At 50.7% G+C, this 15,471-nt stretch overlaps 2 protein-coding genes across 2 annotated transcripts in view; one reads left to right on the top strand and one right to left on the bottom strand.

Moving 5' to 3' along the window:
- Positions 1–4,893, bottom strand: part of KCNK3 (potassium two pore domain channel subfamily K member 3) — a 39,050-nt gene extending 34,157 nt beyond the window's left edge. Inside the window, exon 1 of the mRNA XM_070379243.1 lies at positions 4,418–4,893. Within this exon, the coding sequence (XP_070235344.1) occupies positions 4,418–4,700 (283 nt within the window). The 5' untranslated portion in view covers positions 4,701–4,893. The remainder of the gene's footprint in view (positions 1–4,417) is intronic.
- CIB4 (calcium and integrin binding family member 4) overlaps positions 4,509–15,471 on the top strand; it is a 103,819-nt gene continuing 92,856 nt past the window's right edge. Inside the window, exon 1 of the mRNA XM_070379246.1 lies at positions 4,509–4,646. The gene's annotated coding sequence lies outside the window, so the exon portion shown is untranslated. The remainder of the gene's footprint in view (positions 4,647–15,471) is intronic.

Genomic DNA, 15,471 nt, shown 5'->3' with positions numbered 1-15,471 from the left:
GCCCATAACAGCCTCCAGGAGGGCCTGTGCACACAACTGTGACACGTGGTCTGGGTTGGTCAGGGATCCCAGCACCAGGGAGCAGAGGCTGGCAGTAGCATCCTGGAGCAAGAGGCCCTCTCCTTCTGGGGAGATTTTGCCAGGGGGAAGAGACAAATCTTGGCTGCTTAGCATCCCCAAGATACAAGGCCTGGGCTGGGTTCTTGAAACAGAGAAAAAACTGGCAAAAAATCCAAGGGCATGGGAATCAGAGAGGCTCCACTAAATTCATACATTCAAGTCACAAGACCATGGTGAGTCACTGACACTCAGAGCCTTAGGCTCCTTTGCTGAGAAATGGGGATAATAATGCTCATCCTGAAGGGCTGGTGAAAGAATTGAATGAGGGACTGCAAATGAAATATATGTGTGTTAGTCGCTCAGTCGTGTCTGACTCTTTGCGACCCCATGGACTGCAGCCCACCAGGCTCCTCTGTCCATGGGATTTTCCAGGCAAGAATACTGGAGTGGGTTGCCATTTCCTTCTCCAATGAAATGTATACAGCTTGCCAAAGAGGAGTTATTAAGAGATGGCTGCCATTGTTAATGTTGCTGTTGCTGCTGTTAATAATGATAAATAGATAAATAAATAAAGAGGCAGAGTGAGGCTTCCCAGATGGTGCTTGTGGTAAAAGAACTCATCTGCCAATCCAGGAGACACAAGGGACATGGGTTTGATACATGGGTGGGGAAGATCCCCTGGAGGAGGGCATGGCAACCCACTCTGGTATTCTTGTTTGGAGAATCCCATGGACAGGGGAGCCTGGTGGGCTACAGTCCATAGGGTCACAAAGAGTTGGACACGACTGAAGCTTGCCAAAGAGTAGTTAATAAGTGGTGGCTGGCATTATTATTGTTGCTGTTGGTGCTGTAAATAATAATAATATTAACAAAGAAGCAGTCTGCGCAAGTGGGAGGAGTAGGGGCCTTGGAGTCAGTTTTGGCTACCCCACTCCCATCACCTCTTTGGTTTCTTCTCACTAGAAAAAGGGGGTGGCACCAGCTGATCTCAAGGTCCCTTCCTGCTCTGACAGCCTCTGGGCTATGAATAGATGAGGCTGGGGCCCCGGAGGAGTCTAATGACTCAACAGCTAGAGAGGTTAAGCTTTCCCAGAAAAGTGTTTCCGTTTGCGTTTGATGAACTTAGGGCCCAACAAAGGAAGGGTTTCCTGTCTGGAAGACTAGGGATGAAGGAGCTGGAGGAATCCTTGCAGTTCCTGGAGGCTGTGACTAACCAGGTGAATGACTAACTCAGACCCTGCTGACCTTCAACCAATCAGGGCTGCTCATGACCACCCTACGAGCTGGCATCACTAAACATGTCTTGGCCATGCCAGTCCCAGCTGGCTCTGGGTTTCACGGCATATGGAGGCAGAGGAAGCAGCCAAGAAACTGGCAGGGGAAGGAACACTGGGTTTTGAATCAGAAGTCCCAGCTTCTTGCTCTAACTCCACTGCTCACCAGCTGCATGACTTTGGGGGAGTCCTTTCCCCTTCCTGAGCCTCTATGCCTTCATCTACACTAAGGGATCTAACTACCTGCCCTGGAAACTTCCCTGAGCTATGAAGGCTGAGACTTAAGAGATGAGATGAGAGCACATTGTGAACACTAACACAATGAATGAATGAATGAGAAATTTTGTCATCATTCTATTCCAGTAGGATTCCTGGTCCCCCAGGAGACCTATTTGGGTCCCCAATGTGGTCAAGTGGACACAGACTGCTGCCTTTGGGTTTTGAGTCAAGATCAGTCTGATGTAGGGCCCTTTCCAACCATCTGATCACAGCCCACAGAGAATTTTATTAGACCTGAGCCCATACGGATAGCTTCCAGCCAGGTGGCATAGCCAGAGTGAGAGGTGACAAAAAGCCAGGAATCATTGGGTGGGGCAGAGTGGGCAGTGCCAGTCTGGGGCCCCCACAGAATTAGGGTGGTGCTTTGATGCTCTCTCCTCTTGCCAAGAACCTTATAAATAAATAATCACCACAACCACACTGTCTGCCTCTGCCCCCAGCTTTTAGCATCTTTCTTGGTGAGGACTACAAGCACTTTGGAGAATGGCAGGAACAGGAGAGGAGGAAGGATGATGCCCTCTCATGTCTGCACACCTTAAACCCATCAAGAGCATTCTGTGAGTGTTCCTGTGTATTACTGGGTACTGTGCTGGCACTAAGAGCAAAAAGATGGGAACCACAGGGCCCTACCAACATGGAGGTTAATTACACCTCCTGTGGTTAAAGAGACGAAATACTCCTCCTGAAATGTAAATAGCCATGCAAAGCAGCCTACACTGTGTCACTCAGGTCTTCCTGACAGCAAGTCCTGCAGTCGTCCAGAGCAGTGGCCTGGGATCCTCTGGAAGACTTCAAGGAGGAGGTGGGGTTTGAACTGGACCTGGAAGGTTAGCTTAGACAAGATAAATAGAAGACAGAGGAAAAGGCAAACCATACAGGCACACTTCAGGTTTTCTCAGGGGACAGGTGGGCTGCAGTGAAGAGATCATGTCAGTAAGAAGTGAGAAATTAAGTTGGACATAGAAATTGGAGCCAAGCATGAGGTCCTTAAAATTTGGGATAAGGAGCATGGGATTATGGATTGCAGGGGAAGCAGGGGGCCATTGAGGGCTTCTGAGAAGGGAATCAGTATGGTCACAGCTGTGCTTTGGGGAAATTCTTTCTGGTAGCATTGTCTTTGTGAGCTTGTCCTGAGGGAGAATGAGGCTGGAGGTAAGGAGGTCAGTGGGAAGTTACTGTGGGGCTGGGGACCAGGGTACTGAGAAAGATGGAGGCATACACCAAGGGTGAGATATATGGAGAGAGAAGGGGGTGATTTAAGGATGTTCAACGCTCCTGAAACCCTGGCAGGTGACTGGGAGGTGGGAGAGGGGAAGAAACCCCAAACCAAACCCAGTCCGGTCCTTCCCAGGAAAGCAGGCTCCTCTTTGGGCAGACCGGAGTCTGACCAACCTGCCCCAAATTCCCAGCATCAGCAGGAAGCAGAAGTGCCCCCACTTGGGCCACATTCACTCCTGGGGTCCTTTCCTTCATCTTCCAGAAACCATGTAGCATAGATCCCTGTGGTCTCCAGACAGCAGCGGAATCTCAGGGCAATCCTGCAGTGGACAAACTGCAGGCACAGCGTCCAGTTCTGCTTTTTACCCCTCTCCACTCCTGTTGACTCCCAGGAAAACACTGCCATCTTGTTATGGGCCATGCCAAATGGCAATGAGCCCCTGGGAGCTCAGCCAAGGTTAGGAGGGGGACCAGTGAGAGAAGCAGGAATGAGAAAGACAGAGGAAACAGCTCCTGGAAGCATCCCAATGAGCTCTGGGGGAAGGTGGACTGGGAGGAGCCCTTGAGATCATTTCAGCCAACCCCTTGTTGTCTGGAGGTGAACTTGAGACAGGCAGGGGAAGGGACCTGCCCAAGGTCATATAGTGGGAAAAGTGATAGAGCTGAGCTGGAATTGTAGTCTTGGGGGTAGACACGGTGTTCATTCCTGTTTGAACACTTGAACAGCACATCAAGGGCCTCACTGGAGATTCTTTCCTGGATATCCGCTTGTGTGTGTACCTGTGTGTGCACCTGTGCCTATACTGTGAGAGAGCCTGAGTGTGTGTGGCCTCTTACACCATGGTCCGCCCTGGCTGGAAGAAGGGAACTGGGGCCATTCCTATGAGGTGACTGTTTTCCTGGGACAGCAGTAAAGAAGGCAGACAGGGTTGGATCTGGCTTCCAGCACCAGTTCTGCTGCCCTAAGAAAATTAAAGGCACTGGCTGGCAAAGCCTAAACTCCTGGAGCTGGGCACACACACCCATGGACACACACACACACACACACCCCAAGCAGTACTCATAGCCACAGTTATGGAGTATTTCAGACACCCGAGTGGCCCGCTGTGCCTCGGAGTGCCAAGTAGCTGCACCCAAACGTCTCCCTAGAGCCCCAGCCGGTGTAGACACTCTGGGGTCCGAGATCCCATGTGCAGAAACACGGTGGAGCCCAGCGCTCCCCACCACTCACACTCGGCGCCCTGCTCCAGGGCCCGACCCGGCCACACCCTCCTCCTCAGCCTCCGCCGGCTGTTCCTGCCCCTCTCAAACACTTCAGAGTCCCCTGGGGCCCTCTCGCAGCCTGGCAGGGACAAGTTAGGGCTGGCCCTGCCGGAGAGTCAAGTCCGGAGCCAGGATTCGACGCCTCCCCCGAGCCTTGTCCCCGCGGAGCAGACACGCCAGGCTGAACTCGGGTTTCTGAGAGCGCGGGGTTCTGCGCCTAGACCCTCTCCGGGGGGAATTCCCCAGCCCCAGTCGGCTCCGGACTCGCCCAGAACCTGGCGCCCAGCCCCTTGGTCCCCGCCCCCCGCCCGGCGAGTAGTTACCGATGGTGGTGATGACGGTGATGGCGAAGTAGAAGGAGCCGGCGAAGCGCCACTGCACGCCGGCCTTGTGCGGCTTGAGGCGCAGCACGACGCGCTCGAGCTCCTCGTAGCCGCCCTGGCTGAGGTTGTAGCGCGCTCGCAGCTCCTGCTGCCGCAGCTCCAGCCGCTGCCGCTCGATCATCTCAGGCTCCGACTCGAGCGCGTCGAAGACCGCGGCGCCCACCAGCAGGTAGGTGAAGGTGCACACGATGAGCGCCAGCGTGCGCACGTTCTGCCGCTTCATCGTCCCGCCCGGGCCGCCGCCGGCCCCCCGGCGCCCCCGGCCCGCGCCCCGGCCCCAGCCGCCGCTGCTGCTGCCCCGGAGGCGGCCTGGGGCATGGCTGCGCTCGCCGCTCCGCGCGCCGGGCACCCACTCCGCGCGCCCCGGGGCGGCCGCCGCCAACGCCGCCGCTGCCGCCGCGGAGCTGTCCCTTCAGCACCACCCACCGCCCTCCTCCGCCCGGCCCCGCTCCCGCCCCCCGCCCCCCGCCCGCAGGCCGCCTCCTCCCGCCAGCCCTCCCGCCCAGCCAAATAAGGACTGGGGAGACGCGCCGAGGGAGGGAGGAGGGGGGCTGGCGGAGGGGGAGGGGAGGGGGAGCGAGCGGGAGAGCCACGGAGAGACCGGGCAGGACAGAGAGAGAGAGAGCGCGCGGGCGAGAGGGAAGAGACCCAGAGAAAGATAAGTAGACAGACAAACGCATATAACTACAGAGGAAGAGAGAGAGGAAAAAGAGGCAGAGGGGGGTGTGACGGACAAGGAGATGAAACCAGAGGGAGGCTCAGAGACACAGAAAAAGAGGAGGCAGGCAGAAAAATACAGAGTGAGAGAGGTACAGAGGGAGAGAAGAGAGGTACAGAGGGAAAGACGGAAACGGAAAGAGCGGCAAATGGGAGAGAGACCTGGATAGCTGGAGATGAACTGATGCCACAGAAAAGGAAAAGGAAGGGAAGGGGAAAGGAACCGGGTAGATCAAGCCCTTACCCCACCCCAGTCCCATCCCTCTACCAAAGTCACAACAGGGATTAGCTGGACTGGACCCCGGGCCTTGCGGTGCTGCCCTCCACTATGTGGATGAGGAAACGGAGACCAGAGAGGTCCGGTGACGTGTGAGGGCACACGGTGAGTTGGCGTCAGCACTTGGACTCAGCCAAGCTTTCCCGCCTCCCAGGCCAGAGGCCCTCCCCTGTGCCAAGCTGCTGGCTGTCTTAGAAACAGAAGGGCACAGCTGTAGACCAGGGCACGCATGGGCCAACACCCAAGGGAAAGCCCTGCTCTCGTGAAATGTGTCCCTTCCTGGGTTAGCACAGCGCCTGGAACTGGATGAGGAAGCACATGCTGGTAGCCTGGGATAGTGGCACCCAGTCCCAGGTGCCCTGTTCCACTCCCCAGGGGCCTTCAGGGACAGGCTTGACATCTAAGGCCTCTGTCCTGCACCAGCTGACCAGGCTGGGCTCAGGCTGGGCTGCCAGGGATGGCACTGGACACCACCATGGGGCATCCCCACAGAACTGGGATCTAGCTGGAATAGGACAGGTAAGGGGCCCAGAGCAGAAGGTTCCCTGACCACCTGGAGGAGGAGCCAAGAGACCTCCTCCTATGCCTTAGATTTTTCATTTGTCAACATGGTGCAGTGGCGGTGAGGAGCGAAGGATCTGGGACCCGGGCGAGGCGTCACTGCCCCTCTCAGAGTCTCGCTTCCTTATCTCCTCGATGAGGTGTCACAGCAGATGATCCCAAGCCTGCTTAGCTCCAGACAACTCCAGACTTGGATGGGCTGAGTGAGCAGAATGATTGGAATGCAAATTCCGCTGCCAAGGAGGGTCAAAAAGTCTTTCACAGGACCCTGGCATGGGCCACGAGGAGAGACATGGGAGAGGCCCCAGGGCCCTTGACTCAGGGTGGGTTCAGGAGGCAGCCAGCCACAAGCGGGAGTACCATCAACCCACATCCTGGGCTGACTGTCACTGTGGGTCACTCACTACACTGCTTCTCCCAGGAAGGCCACACACCTATCCCTTCCTTCCTCCATTCATTCAACTAGTATGTATCAAGCATCTGCTGTGTATCAGATGAAGCTTGTTACATTCATTATCTCTAGTCTTTACCACAATCCTGAAAGGAAGAAATAGTTCTGTCCATTTTATAGATGAGGAAACTGAGGCCAAAGGCAGTGCAGAGAATCCCCCAAGGGCATGCAGCTGGGAAGAGCCTTCCTTCTGCCTCCCAAGCCCATGTTCTTCTCCATAACTCTTCAAGCCTCATTTTTTCCCCCACTGTAAATGGGATAGCTACTTATACTACCTTTTGAACAGATTGTTGTAAGGGATCAAAGAGGCTGACATGCATGCAAATCAGACAGTATGAGGCTGTATAACTTCTCCCCTAAGACTTGGGTCTCTGACCAGAGCCTGGTAGGAGGGCCCTATTGACTGGACTTTGTCCCCTGCACCTCCCCTCAAAGTTCTTTGGGTTGTATCAGGTTCTTTGATCTGCCACAAACTTTCTGGTCCTGCCCCTTTGGCCCTGAACTCAGCCTATTGCAGAATTTCCCTCTTGGCATCTTCTGGCTCTTTGGAAGAAAAGTACTGCCTTTCCTGGCTTCCCAGGGGTGGAGGCACAAGTTAGGTTCTACGTAACTAACCACCCCAGAAGCCAGTTCCCCCTAAGCCAGTCTAGAGGAGCAAGTGGTTCACCAGGTCTGGTTTTCAGTGTGAAAGGCTAGGTGTCCACGGTCTGTTCACCGCTGGCTGCCAGGCCAGACTGCTATGCAGAGGAAAGGTGATGTTATAGGGAAAGAGCTTTGGAAAAGGGGAAAAGCTCTCTTTAGGGGCAAGGCATTTATTATTAATTATGATGAAGCTTGTTCTCACAGTACTTCAGAACCGGAAAGACCTTTAGAGATCATCTAGCCCAACCTTCTCATGTTACAGATGAGGAAACTGAGGTCACGTAGTGAGTATGGGGTCCAGGATATCTGTGCCATGGCTGGGGTTTTTCCTGCTACCTCCCATTATGCTTGAGACAGGACTCCTGCCAACAGAGGAACCCAGTGCCCCTGGAGCCCAGGAGGGCAGCCTAGGTCTCCTCCTCCTGCCCTTCCTCCCTTCCCTCTTTTAAGGAGTGGGGACCAGCTAAAGTTTCTGAGTAACCCTCCAGGACCTACAGGCAGGAGTCCCTTGGGCCAGCCCTCGACCTGGGTGTGATTGGGCCTAAGGCCTCAATGCCTATCCCATTCCCTTCTGTCCAGGACTCCCAAGACTGATCTGTCTGTACCTCCAACCCCCTGACGAATTTGTGCCACCCTCTGCCGAAGGTCAAGTGTCAGAAAGCACCTCTGTCAATCCAGTCTGTTGTAAAGGATAAAAACCGCTCAGCTATGGCTTCTCTACTTTCTTTTTTTTTTTTTCAATCCGTTGGTGACTCTGGTGGAGGAATCTTTGGGCCAGCAAGAGAGATTTTTTAATATCCTTTAAATTTATACTGGTCAGTCTTCTGTACAAGGATTTTCTGAAATCCTGTCCAGTACAGAGAACACAGGGTGGAGAGCTGAGAGACCTGGGCTGGGGTCCTGGCTCTGCCACCTGCTTGCTTGTGGGCCCGTCACTCATCCCAGGGCGTCTGTTTGCACAGCCATAAATGGAGGGGTTTGGATCAGGGCATGTCTGTTCCCTTCATTTATAACGTCCCATGACCTTCCTGGCCTGCTTCTGCTTCCCTAGTTCTTCCCAGAATCAGATGAAAAGAGGGTATAGCCACTGCTTTTAAGACTTTACTTTGTGAGGAAAAGGACAGTCAAAGTTAGGATGAATGGCACAAAATTTAGTTATCATTAGTTGCTGCGTATTATTATATACTAAATATCACACACATACTATTTTCCTTTTTTTTAAATTGGGGTATAGTTGATTTATAATGTGACAGTTTGCAGGTTTTCACAGCAAAGTGCATCAGTAATACATATACATATAACCACCTTTTTTAGATTCTTTTCTGTTATAGGCTCTTACAGAGTACTGAGTAGAGTTTCCTGTGCTTATTTTCCAGATTTATATTCTACCCCATTCCTAAGCTCTAGGCACATCCAAAGATGCTTTTCTTTTTTAAAAAGGGGGCGTCACCTTATTACTTTTTAAAGTGTAGCATTTATTTATATTTTGGCTGCGCTGTGTCTTAGCTGTGGCACGCGGGCTCTTCGTTGTGGTGTGCGGGTCTCTCTCTAGTGGAGGTATTCAAGCTCAATAGCTGCAGTGTGTGGGTTTAGTTGCCCCACGGCATGTGGGACTTTAGGTGCCTGACCAGGGATCAAACCTGCGTCCCCTGCGTTGGAAGGCGGATTCTTAACCACTGGACCACCAGGGAGGTCCTCCATTTCCAAGTACTTATATGCTTCACTCTTGGTTCACGTGGCTCCGATCAGCTGGGATGCTGGTACCTCCTTGTCCCCTCTATTATCTCTCTGTTGAACTCCTATTCAGGCTTCAAGACCCAACTCAAAGGCCATACTCTGAACGAATCGTTCCCCAGTTGCCTCCAGTCAGAACCACTGGCTCCTTTGTGCTTTTGCAGGATCCTATGTAAGCTTCAACTAAGTAGACATTGTCTTCATCTCTGTCTCATTATCTTCCTTGGGGCGGGGGGTGGGGAGTTGTACTCACACTACAACTCCCGGAATGGGAGCACTGTACTTTACACATCAGAGTCTCCCCACATGTGGACTCAGTACGAAGTGAAGGGCTTAAAGCATCCTTGCTTGCTGGGATAGAAACTGGCAGTGAGGCCAGGGACATAGACTGCAGAGTCTATGGGCAGAAAAGCCCCGGTAATCTGCTTCTGTGACTCTTTCCACACTGATATTTCAAAGACTGGAGCGAGCCCTGCCTGGCTTAGAGGAAGAGGATAAAGATAAATTTGAGAGTCTGGAAGCCTCAGGAAGCATGTAGGGAGGGGGCTGAACTGGGAACCCAGGTCCAGGAACTTAGTCCCAGTGATGCCCCCTACTACCAACTAGCTGGCAGACTCGAGAGAGTCACTTTGTCTTTCTGTGCCTCAGTTTCCTTTTCTATAGGATTAAAGTGTTGACTATCTTGAGAAGGCTCTTCCCACTCTGACCTTCTATGATGCTAATGACAGGTCTAGCCCTGTGATTAACAATGCTCATTCTAAAAGGTAGAGAAGGAAATGACAACCCCCTCTAGTATTCTTGCCTGGAGAGTTCCATGGACAGAGGAGCCTGGTAGGCTACAGTCCATGGGGTCGTAAAGATCTGGACATGACTTAGCGACTAACACTTTCACTTTCAAAGGGTTGGGAATGTGGTCTGAAGGATGAGGGGCCCAGAGCCCTCTCTTTCACTTTCTAGACCCCCTTCATTGACCAGTTTGGCTGGAGGACTGTGCAGTGGGTGCTGAGGAAGAGGGAGAAGGGGCAGACCCCTAGTCAGACAAACTGGGGTTCAAATCCTGGTGCTATCAATTACTACCTGGACCAGAGCCTGCCATGAAGTTCTGGCTGGACCAGGCCTAAGCTCGGCAGGGCAGGGATTGATTGGCCTTAGTCCTCTGCATGCTCCACAGTGCTTGGTACAGCCCCTGGCACAGACGGAGCTCTGGAGACACTCCTCCAGCCATCCAAGTGGCCCTGGTGGGGCTAGGTGGGTTGGCAGGGCCTGGAGTCCATGGTCCACTGTAGGAAGGGGTGTCCGGAGCCATCTCAACATCAAGCTGGGGCAGGAGGGTGGAGGAGTGGTGCTGAGAAGGGGGAGGAGGAACCTGGGGACCCAGGAGCAGCGGGAGGTGGCTGACACGGAGAGTTGCCCCAGGGATCCTGGCCCCTGAGGGCAGGTTGATGGGATTCAGGGCACCCAGGGTAGGACCGAGGTGTTTCTTGGTGTGCCTCTGTAGGGAGAGACATGAAGGATTAGTCTGGATTTACAGAGCATTACCAGTCCCAGTGCAGCCGGCTTGCGTTTGTCAAGAAACACTATTTGTTTAACATCTCAAGCCCAAACCAAACACAAAAGGCAGCTGCTCACAGAGGAGAGGCTCTGGGAGCTGTTAGGGGGAGAGTGCTACCCCTGGAGGTGGACACCTGGCTCTGTTCTCAGTCCTGTCCCAGTGGGCTTGGTGGCCAGCTCAGACATAGAGCCAGGTGTCCTGCTTATAGAGTGAGAACCAGCCAGTTTTCATGCAGATGCTGTGGGGACGGGCTTGCTCCCTCAGTTAGCAGAAAGTCTCAGTCCAAAGTCGACACCCACGCACTGGACAGATCCCAGTCTCTGGAGACAACCTTCTTGGTGGTCTCCCTCTTTCACTCAGAATATCACGCAGAGATGAATATCCTCCTGTGTGTCCTTAGGGAATTTCCACTGGGACGCATACTCAGAAGTGTCACGGTGCTTGTGCCCACTGCAGGCCCGAAACACCACCAAGCTGTCCTCTATGTGGCTGTCTTGGTTTTCACCCTCCCCGGCAGTGCATGAGTTGGCCTGCTTAGTCCTCACCGATGCCAGTATGATTCACTTTTCTGTTTTTGCTGCTTGTATGTTTCACTGTTTTGATTTTTTTTTAAACTAATTTCCCCCTTTCTCTCCCTTTCCCTTCTCCTTTTAACATCTCACCTCCCCTACATTACTAGGGTCTTAGACAGGCCAGCAGGTGATGAGAGAGTGTGATCTGGGAGAAAACCAGCTTCTGTTCTCCAGCCTGGTGTGTGTGTGTGTGTCTAAAGGAGGCTGTGAGCTTGAGACTTTCAATTTCAGGCCTGGTCTCCTTTTCCCTCCTTCTTCTATTTGCCAGCCCTTGTCATTTTCCCCTCCACTCTCATTCTCCTCTCTGTTTGGCCAAGTCTTATAGAACAATTAAAACTAGAGGAAACCTTAGCATGGACAGTGCTGATAAGGAAACTGAGGCCTGGCAAGGGGAGCTGTACCTCCAGACCTCACAGCTTGCCGGGCCAGGGCCGGGACTCGAGCCCAACTCTCCTGACCCGCAAGCCTTTAGCGGCAAGGCAAGTGCCCTAGACTCTCTCCCTTCCCATCGTTAGAATTAAGTCCCCTAAGCCTGTCCTCAGTAGAGATTCTGGAGTGGCCATGACCTGTATCTCTGACAAACCTGAATTCTCTGTTGCTGCTAAGGAAAAAAATAAGCCTGGAGATCTAGTCAACAGCCTCACAAATCTTAAAATCCTCTTTTGCAGGTTTATGGCTTATGAGAAGCAAGCAGAGGCAGCCTGTTCTCAGCACCAAACACAATAATTATAACAGCACTTGCAATGATTAATCAGCCAGTGACTATTGAGTGGAGTCCGTGAGCATGCATGGCAATGTGTGTGTGTGTGTGTGTGTTCATCCAGGTGGGGGAGAGGGCAATGGAGGTGACTGTTTCCAGCGAGCAGGTTTTAGATGTCAGCCCCAGTGGAGGGGCTGGGTTGCCAACTTGACGCTCCTTGGGTAGAGAGTCATGATCTGCCTGGGGCTGCAGCTGTTTCTCCTGGGAGAGGAGTCCCATTTCCTGTGGTCCTGACTCAGCTGGGCTGAGCTGGGCTCCTCACCGTACTGGGAGAAAGGAACTGATGACCAGAAGCAGGTTCCAGGCTGGTCAGCCAGATTAACGAGAGGCTTTACCTGCATGATGTATACAGCAAAACCAAGGAACTTGGGATGTTCGGCCTGGAAAAAAGATGCAGAGGACATGTGAGCTGTCACATGGAGGAGGAATTAGCTTTGTTCTGGGTGGCCTAGGAGGGGCCAATGATCTGTGTGGAAATGCTCCAGTGAAAGAGCTTTCGGCTCAAAATGGATGGAACATTCTCTATATCTCTGCAGAAGCAATGGGCTGCCCAGATGTAATGAGCTCCTGGTCAATGAAGGTATGCAGGGATGGTCTGATTTATCCTTTGGGTTCAGAGTTGTTTTTTTTTAATCTTTTTCTCCTTCCAGTTTTTTGAGGTAAAATTGACATATACCACTACGTAAGTGTGAGTTGTACACTATAATGATTTGACTTACATATATCATGAAATGATTACCACATTAAGTGTAGTGAGCATGCATCATCTCATATAGATACAAAATAAAAGAAAAAAAATTTTTTTCCTTGTGATGAGAACTCTTAGGATTTACTCTCTTAACAACTTTTGTATATAACATATAGCAGTGTCCATCATTTATCATGTTGCATACTGTATCCTGGTACTTATTTATCTTGTAACTGAGAATTTGTACCATTTGACTGCCTTCATCTGATACCTCCTCCCTCCACCCCCTGCCTCTGGTAGCCACAAATCTGATCTCTTTTTCTACGATTTTGTTTGTAAAGTATAATTGACCGGTGACACTATGTTAGTTACTGGTGTACAACGGTGATTTTTCTATACATTACAAAATGATCACCACAGTAAGTCTAGTTACCATCTGTCACCAAAGATATTACATTATTATGACTATGTTCCACACACTGTACATTTCATACCCATGACTCACTTATTTTGTAACTGGAAGGATGCACCTCTTAATCTTCATCACCTATTTGGGTTTGAGGCTATTTCAGAAGACACCAAGGAGCTAGTACGGTGCTGGCTCATGGTAGGCCTGCAAGAGATGCTTTGTCACCTGATTGCTGACAGTACTGAGTTTGGGGGCTGGACTAGATGCACTTCGTAGTTCATTCATGGAACATTTCCTCTGTGCCAGGCCCTTTGACACTGCTGGAAAGGCTACAATTCCCTGGCCCCAGGAAGGGTTGGACCTGGGGTTCTTGTTGAGTCTTCACAGCACTGCTTTCTCTCAGCTCCCCTGCCCATCCCCAGCCCAAGTCCCCTCCACATATACCTGCATCATGCAGAGGCCCAACACTTACAGGTAGGAGTAAGGGCCTAGAGGCCCTAGGGCTCCAGCAAGGGAAATGAGCCTCTGGCAGGCTAATTACTGGGGACTGATTCTATTAAGCAGATAGCTCGCTCTAGGCAAAGCAATTACATCTAATCAGCCCCTTGCAGCAGTCCAAAGGGACAGCCGTTTGAGCCAGACACACGCATGAGTAGGAACATCAAAGCAGCCGGAGGCTCAGGCCTGGGCTTTGTCTCAGGCCAAGGGCTGCTCAGAAAGTGGTCCCCTGGCCCCTTCCGGGGGCTGCCCAGATCTCAGGCTGCTATGTTGCTACAGCTCCACGAAGCAGCCCTGAATGGAGACTCAATGACCCATACTGATACTCGGCTCTGCCACCAAGGACCTGAGTATCACTGGAGAGTTTGCTTCTCTGTCCCAAGACTCAGTTTCCTTATCTGTCAGATGAGAAGGATGGACCAGGAAGGATCTAGTCCAAGTCTGAAACTGGAGTTCATCTCGATATTGATCTGTATATTTAGAAATGTCCTAAGAGGGAAGATCTAACACTGTGTTCTTATTTAAAAAAAAAAATAATAATAATAAATGGATAAAGAGGCAGGAGGAAACTTTTGGAGGTGATGGATATGTTTATAACATAGATTGTCCTGATGGTTTCATAGATGTATGTATACTTATCTCCAAATGCAACAAGTTGTATACATTAAATATGTACAGCTTTTGTGCATGTCAGTAATATCTCAATGAAATGGTTTTAACTAAAAAACAACCCAAAGATGTTAGTCTATCTAGTCTACCTGGTTTGGATTCTAGTCCAGGCTAAAATGAGTTGACCACTAGAAGAGAATTTTTAAAATCCTCAAACATGGAAATATATGCTGCAGGGTCTAATTATTCAGGCTTTCTTTTTTAAAAGCTGAAATAATGTATTTTTTAAATACATTACAAATGCCCTCCTGGAACTTTTTGCCTCTAGAAATTCAATGAAATATGTGTACCCTAAAAACCAGACAAGATTTTTTTGACAGTGAATCTGGCTTCCAGATTCTTTGAGGAAGCTGGGTCATGTCAGTGGGGTAAGGAAAGGGAGAAGAGGTCCCTGGAAGTGAGGGGGTGATAAACAAGATGGAGACAGGAGGGTCCCTGGGCTGACAGCGTCTATTCTATCTGCGCTGGTTCCTTTCCCTGAGGAAGAACTCCCTGCGAGATACCTGGATGCTGTCAGAATGCTGAGGGGGAATTTTTTTTTATGTATTTAAAACTTTTTTTAAATTTTATATTGGCATATAGTTGATTATGCCAGGCTTCCCTGGTGGATCAGATGGTAAAGAATCCACCTGCAATGTGGGAAACCTGGGTTCAGTCCCTGGGTTGGGAAGATGCCCTGGAGGAGGGCATGGAAACCCATTCCGGTATTCTTGCTTGGAGAATCCCCAGGGACAGAGGAGCCTGGTGGGCTACAGTCCACGGGGTCGCACAGAGTTGGCCGACTGACAACTAAGTGCAGCACAGCACGTAGTTGATGGACGATGTGTTAGTTACAGGTGCACAGCAAAGCGATTCAGTTATGCACACACATGGATCTAGTCTGTTTCAAATTATTTTCCCATTTAGGTGATTTCAGAATATTGAGCTGAATTCCCTGTGCTATACAGTAGGTCCTTGTTGGTTATTGCATGTGCCAATCCCAAACTCCCAATTTATCCCTTGATCCTTCCCCTTTGGTAACCATAAGTCCGTATCTGTTTCTGTTTTGTAAATAAGTTCATTTGTATAACTTTTTTTTTTTAGATTCCACATATAAGTGATATCATATGATATTTGTACTTCTCTGTCTGACTTATTTCACTTAGTATGATAATCTCCAGGTCCCTCCATATCACTGCAAATGGCATTATTTCATTCTTTTTAATGGCTGAGTAATATTCCATTGTGTATATAAATCACATCTTCTTGTCCATTCATCTGTCAATAGACATTTAAGTTGTTTCCATGACTTGGCTATTGTGAATAGTGCTGCTATGAACAGAGGGGTGCTTATATCTTTTTGAACCATGTTTTTATCTGGAAATATGCCCAGGAGTGGAATTGCTGTATCATATGGTTCCTATATTTTTAGTTTTTAAAGGAATCGCCATACTGTTCTCCATACCGGCTGTACCAATTTACATT

Source organism: Bos mutus, chromosome 11, assembly GCF_027580195.1.
Source record: "Bos mutus isolate GX-2022 chromosome 11, NWIPB_WYAK_1.1, whole genome shotgun sequence".
Lineage (NCBI taxonomy): Eukaryota > Metazoa > Chordata > Mammalia > Artiodactyla > Bovidae > Bos > Bos mutus.
This window is presented reverse-complemented; position numbering and strand designations above follow the sequence as displayed.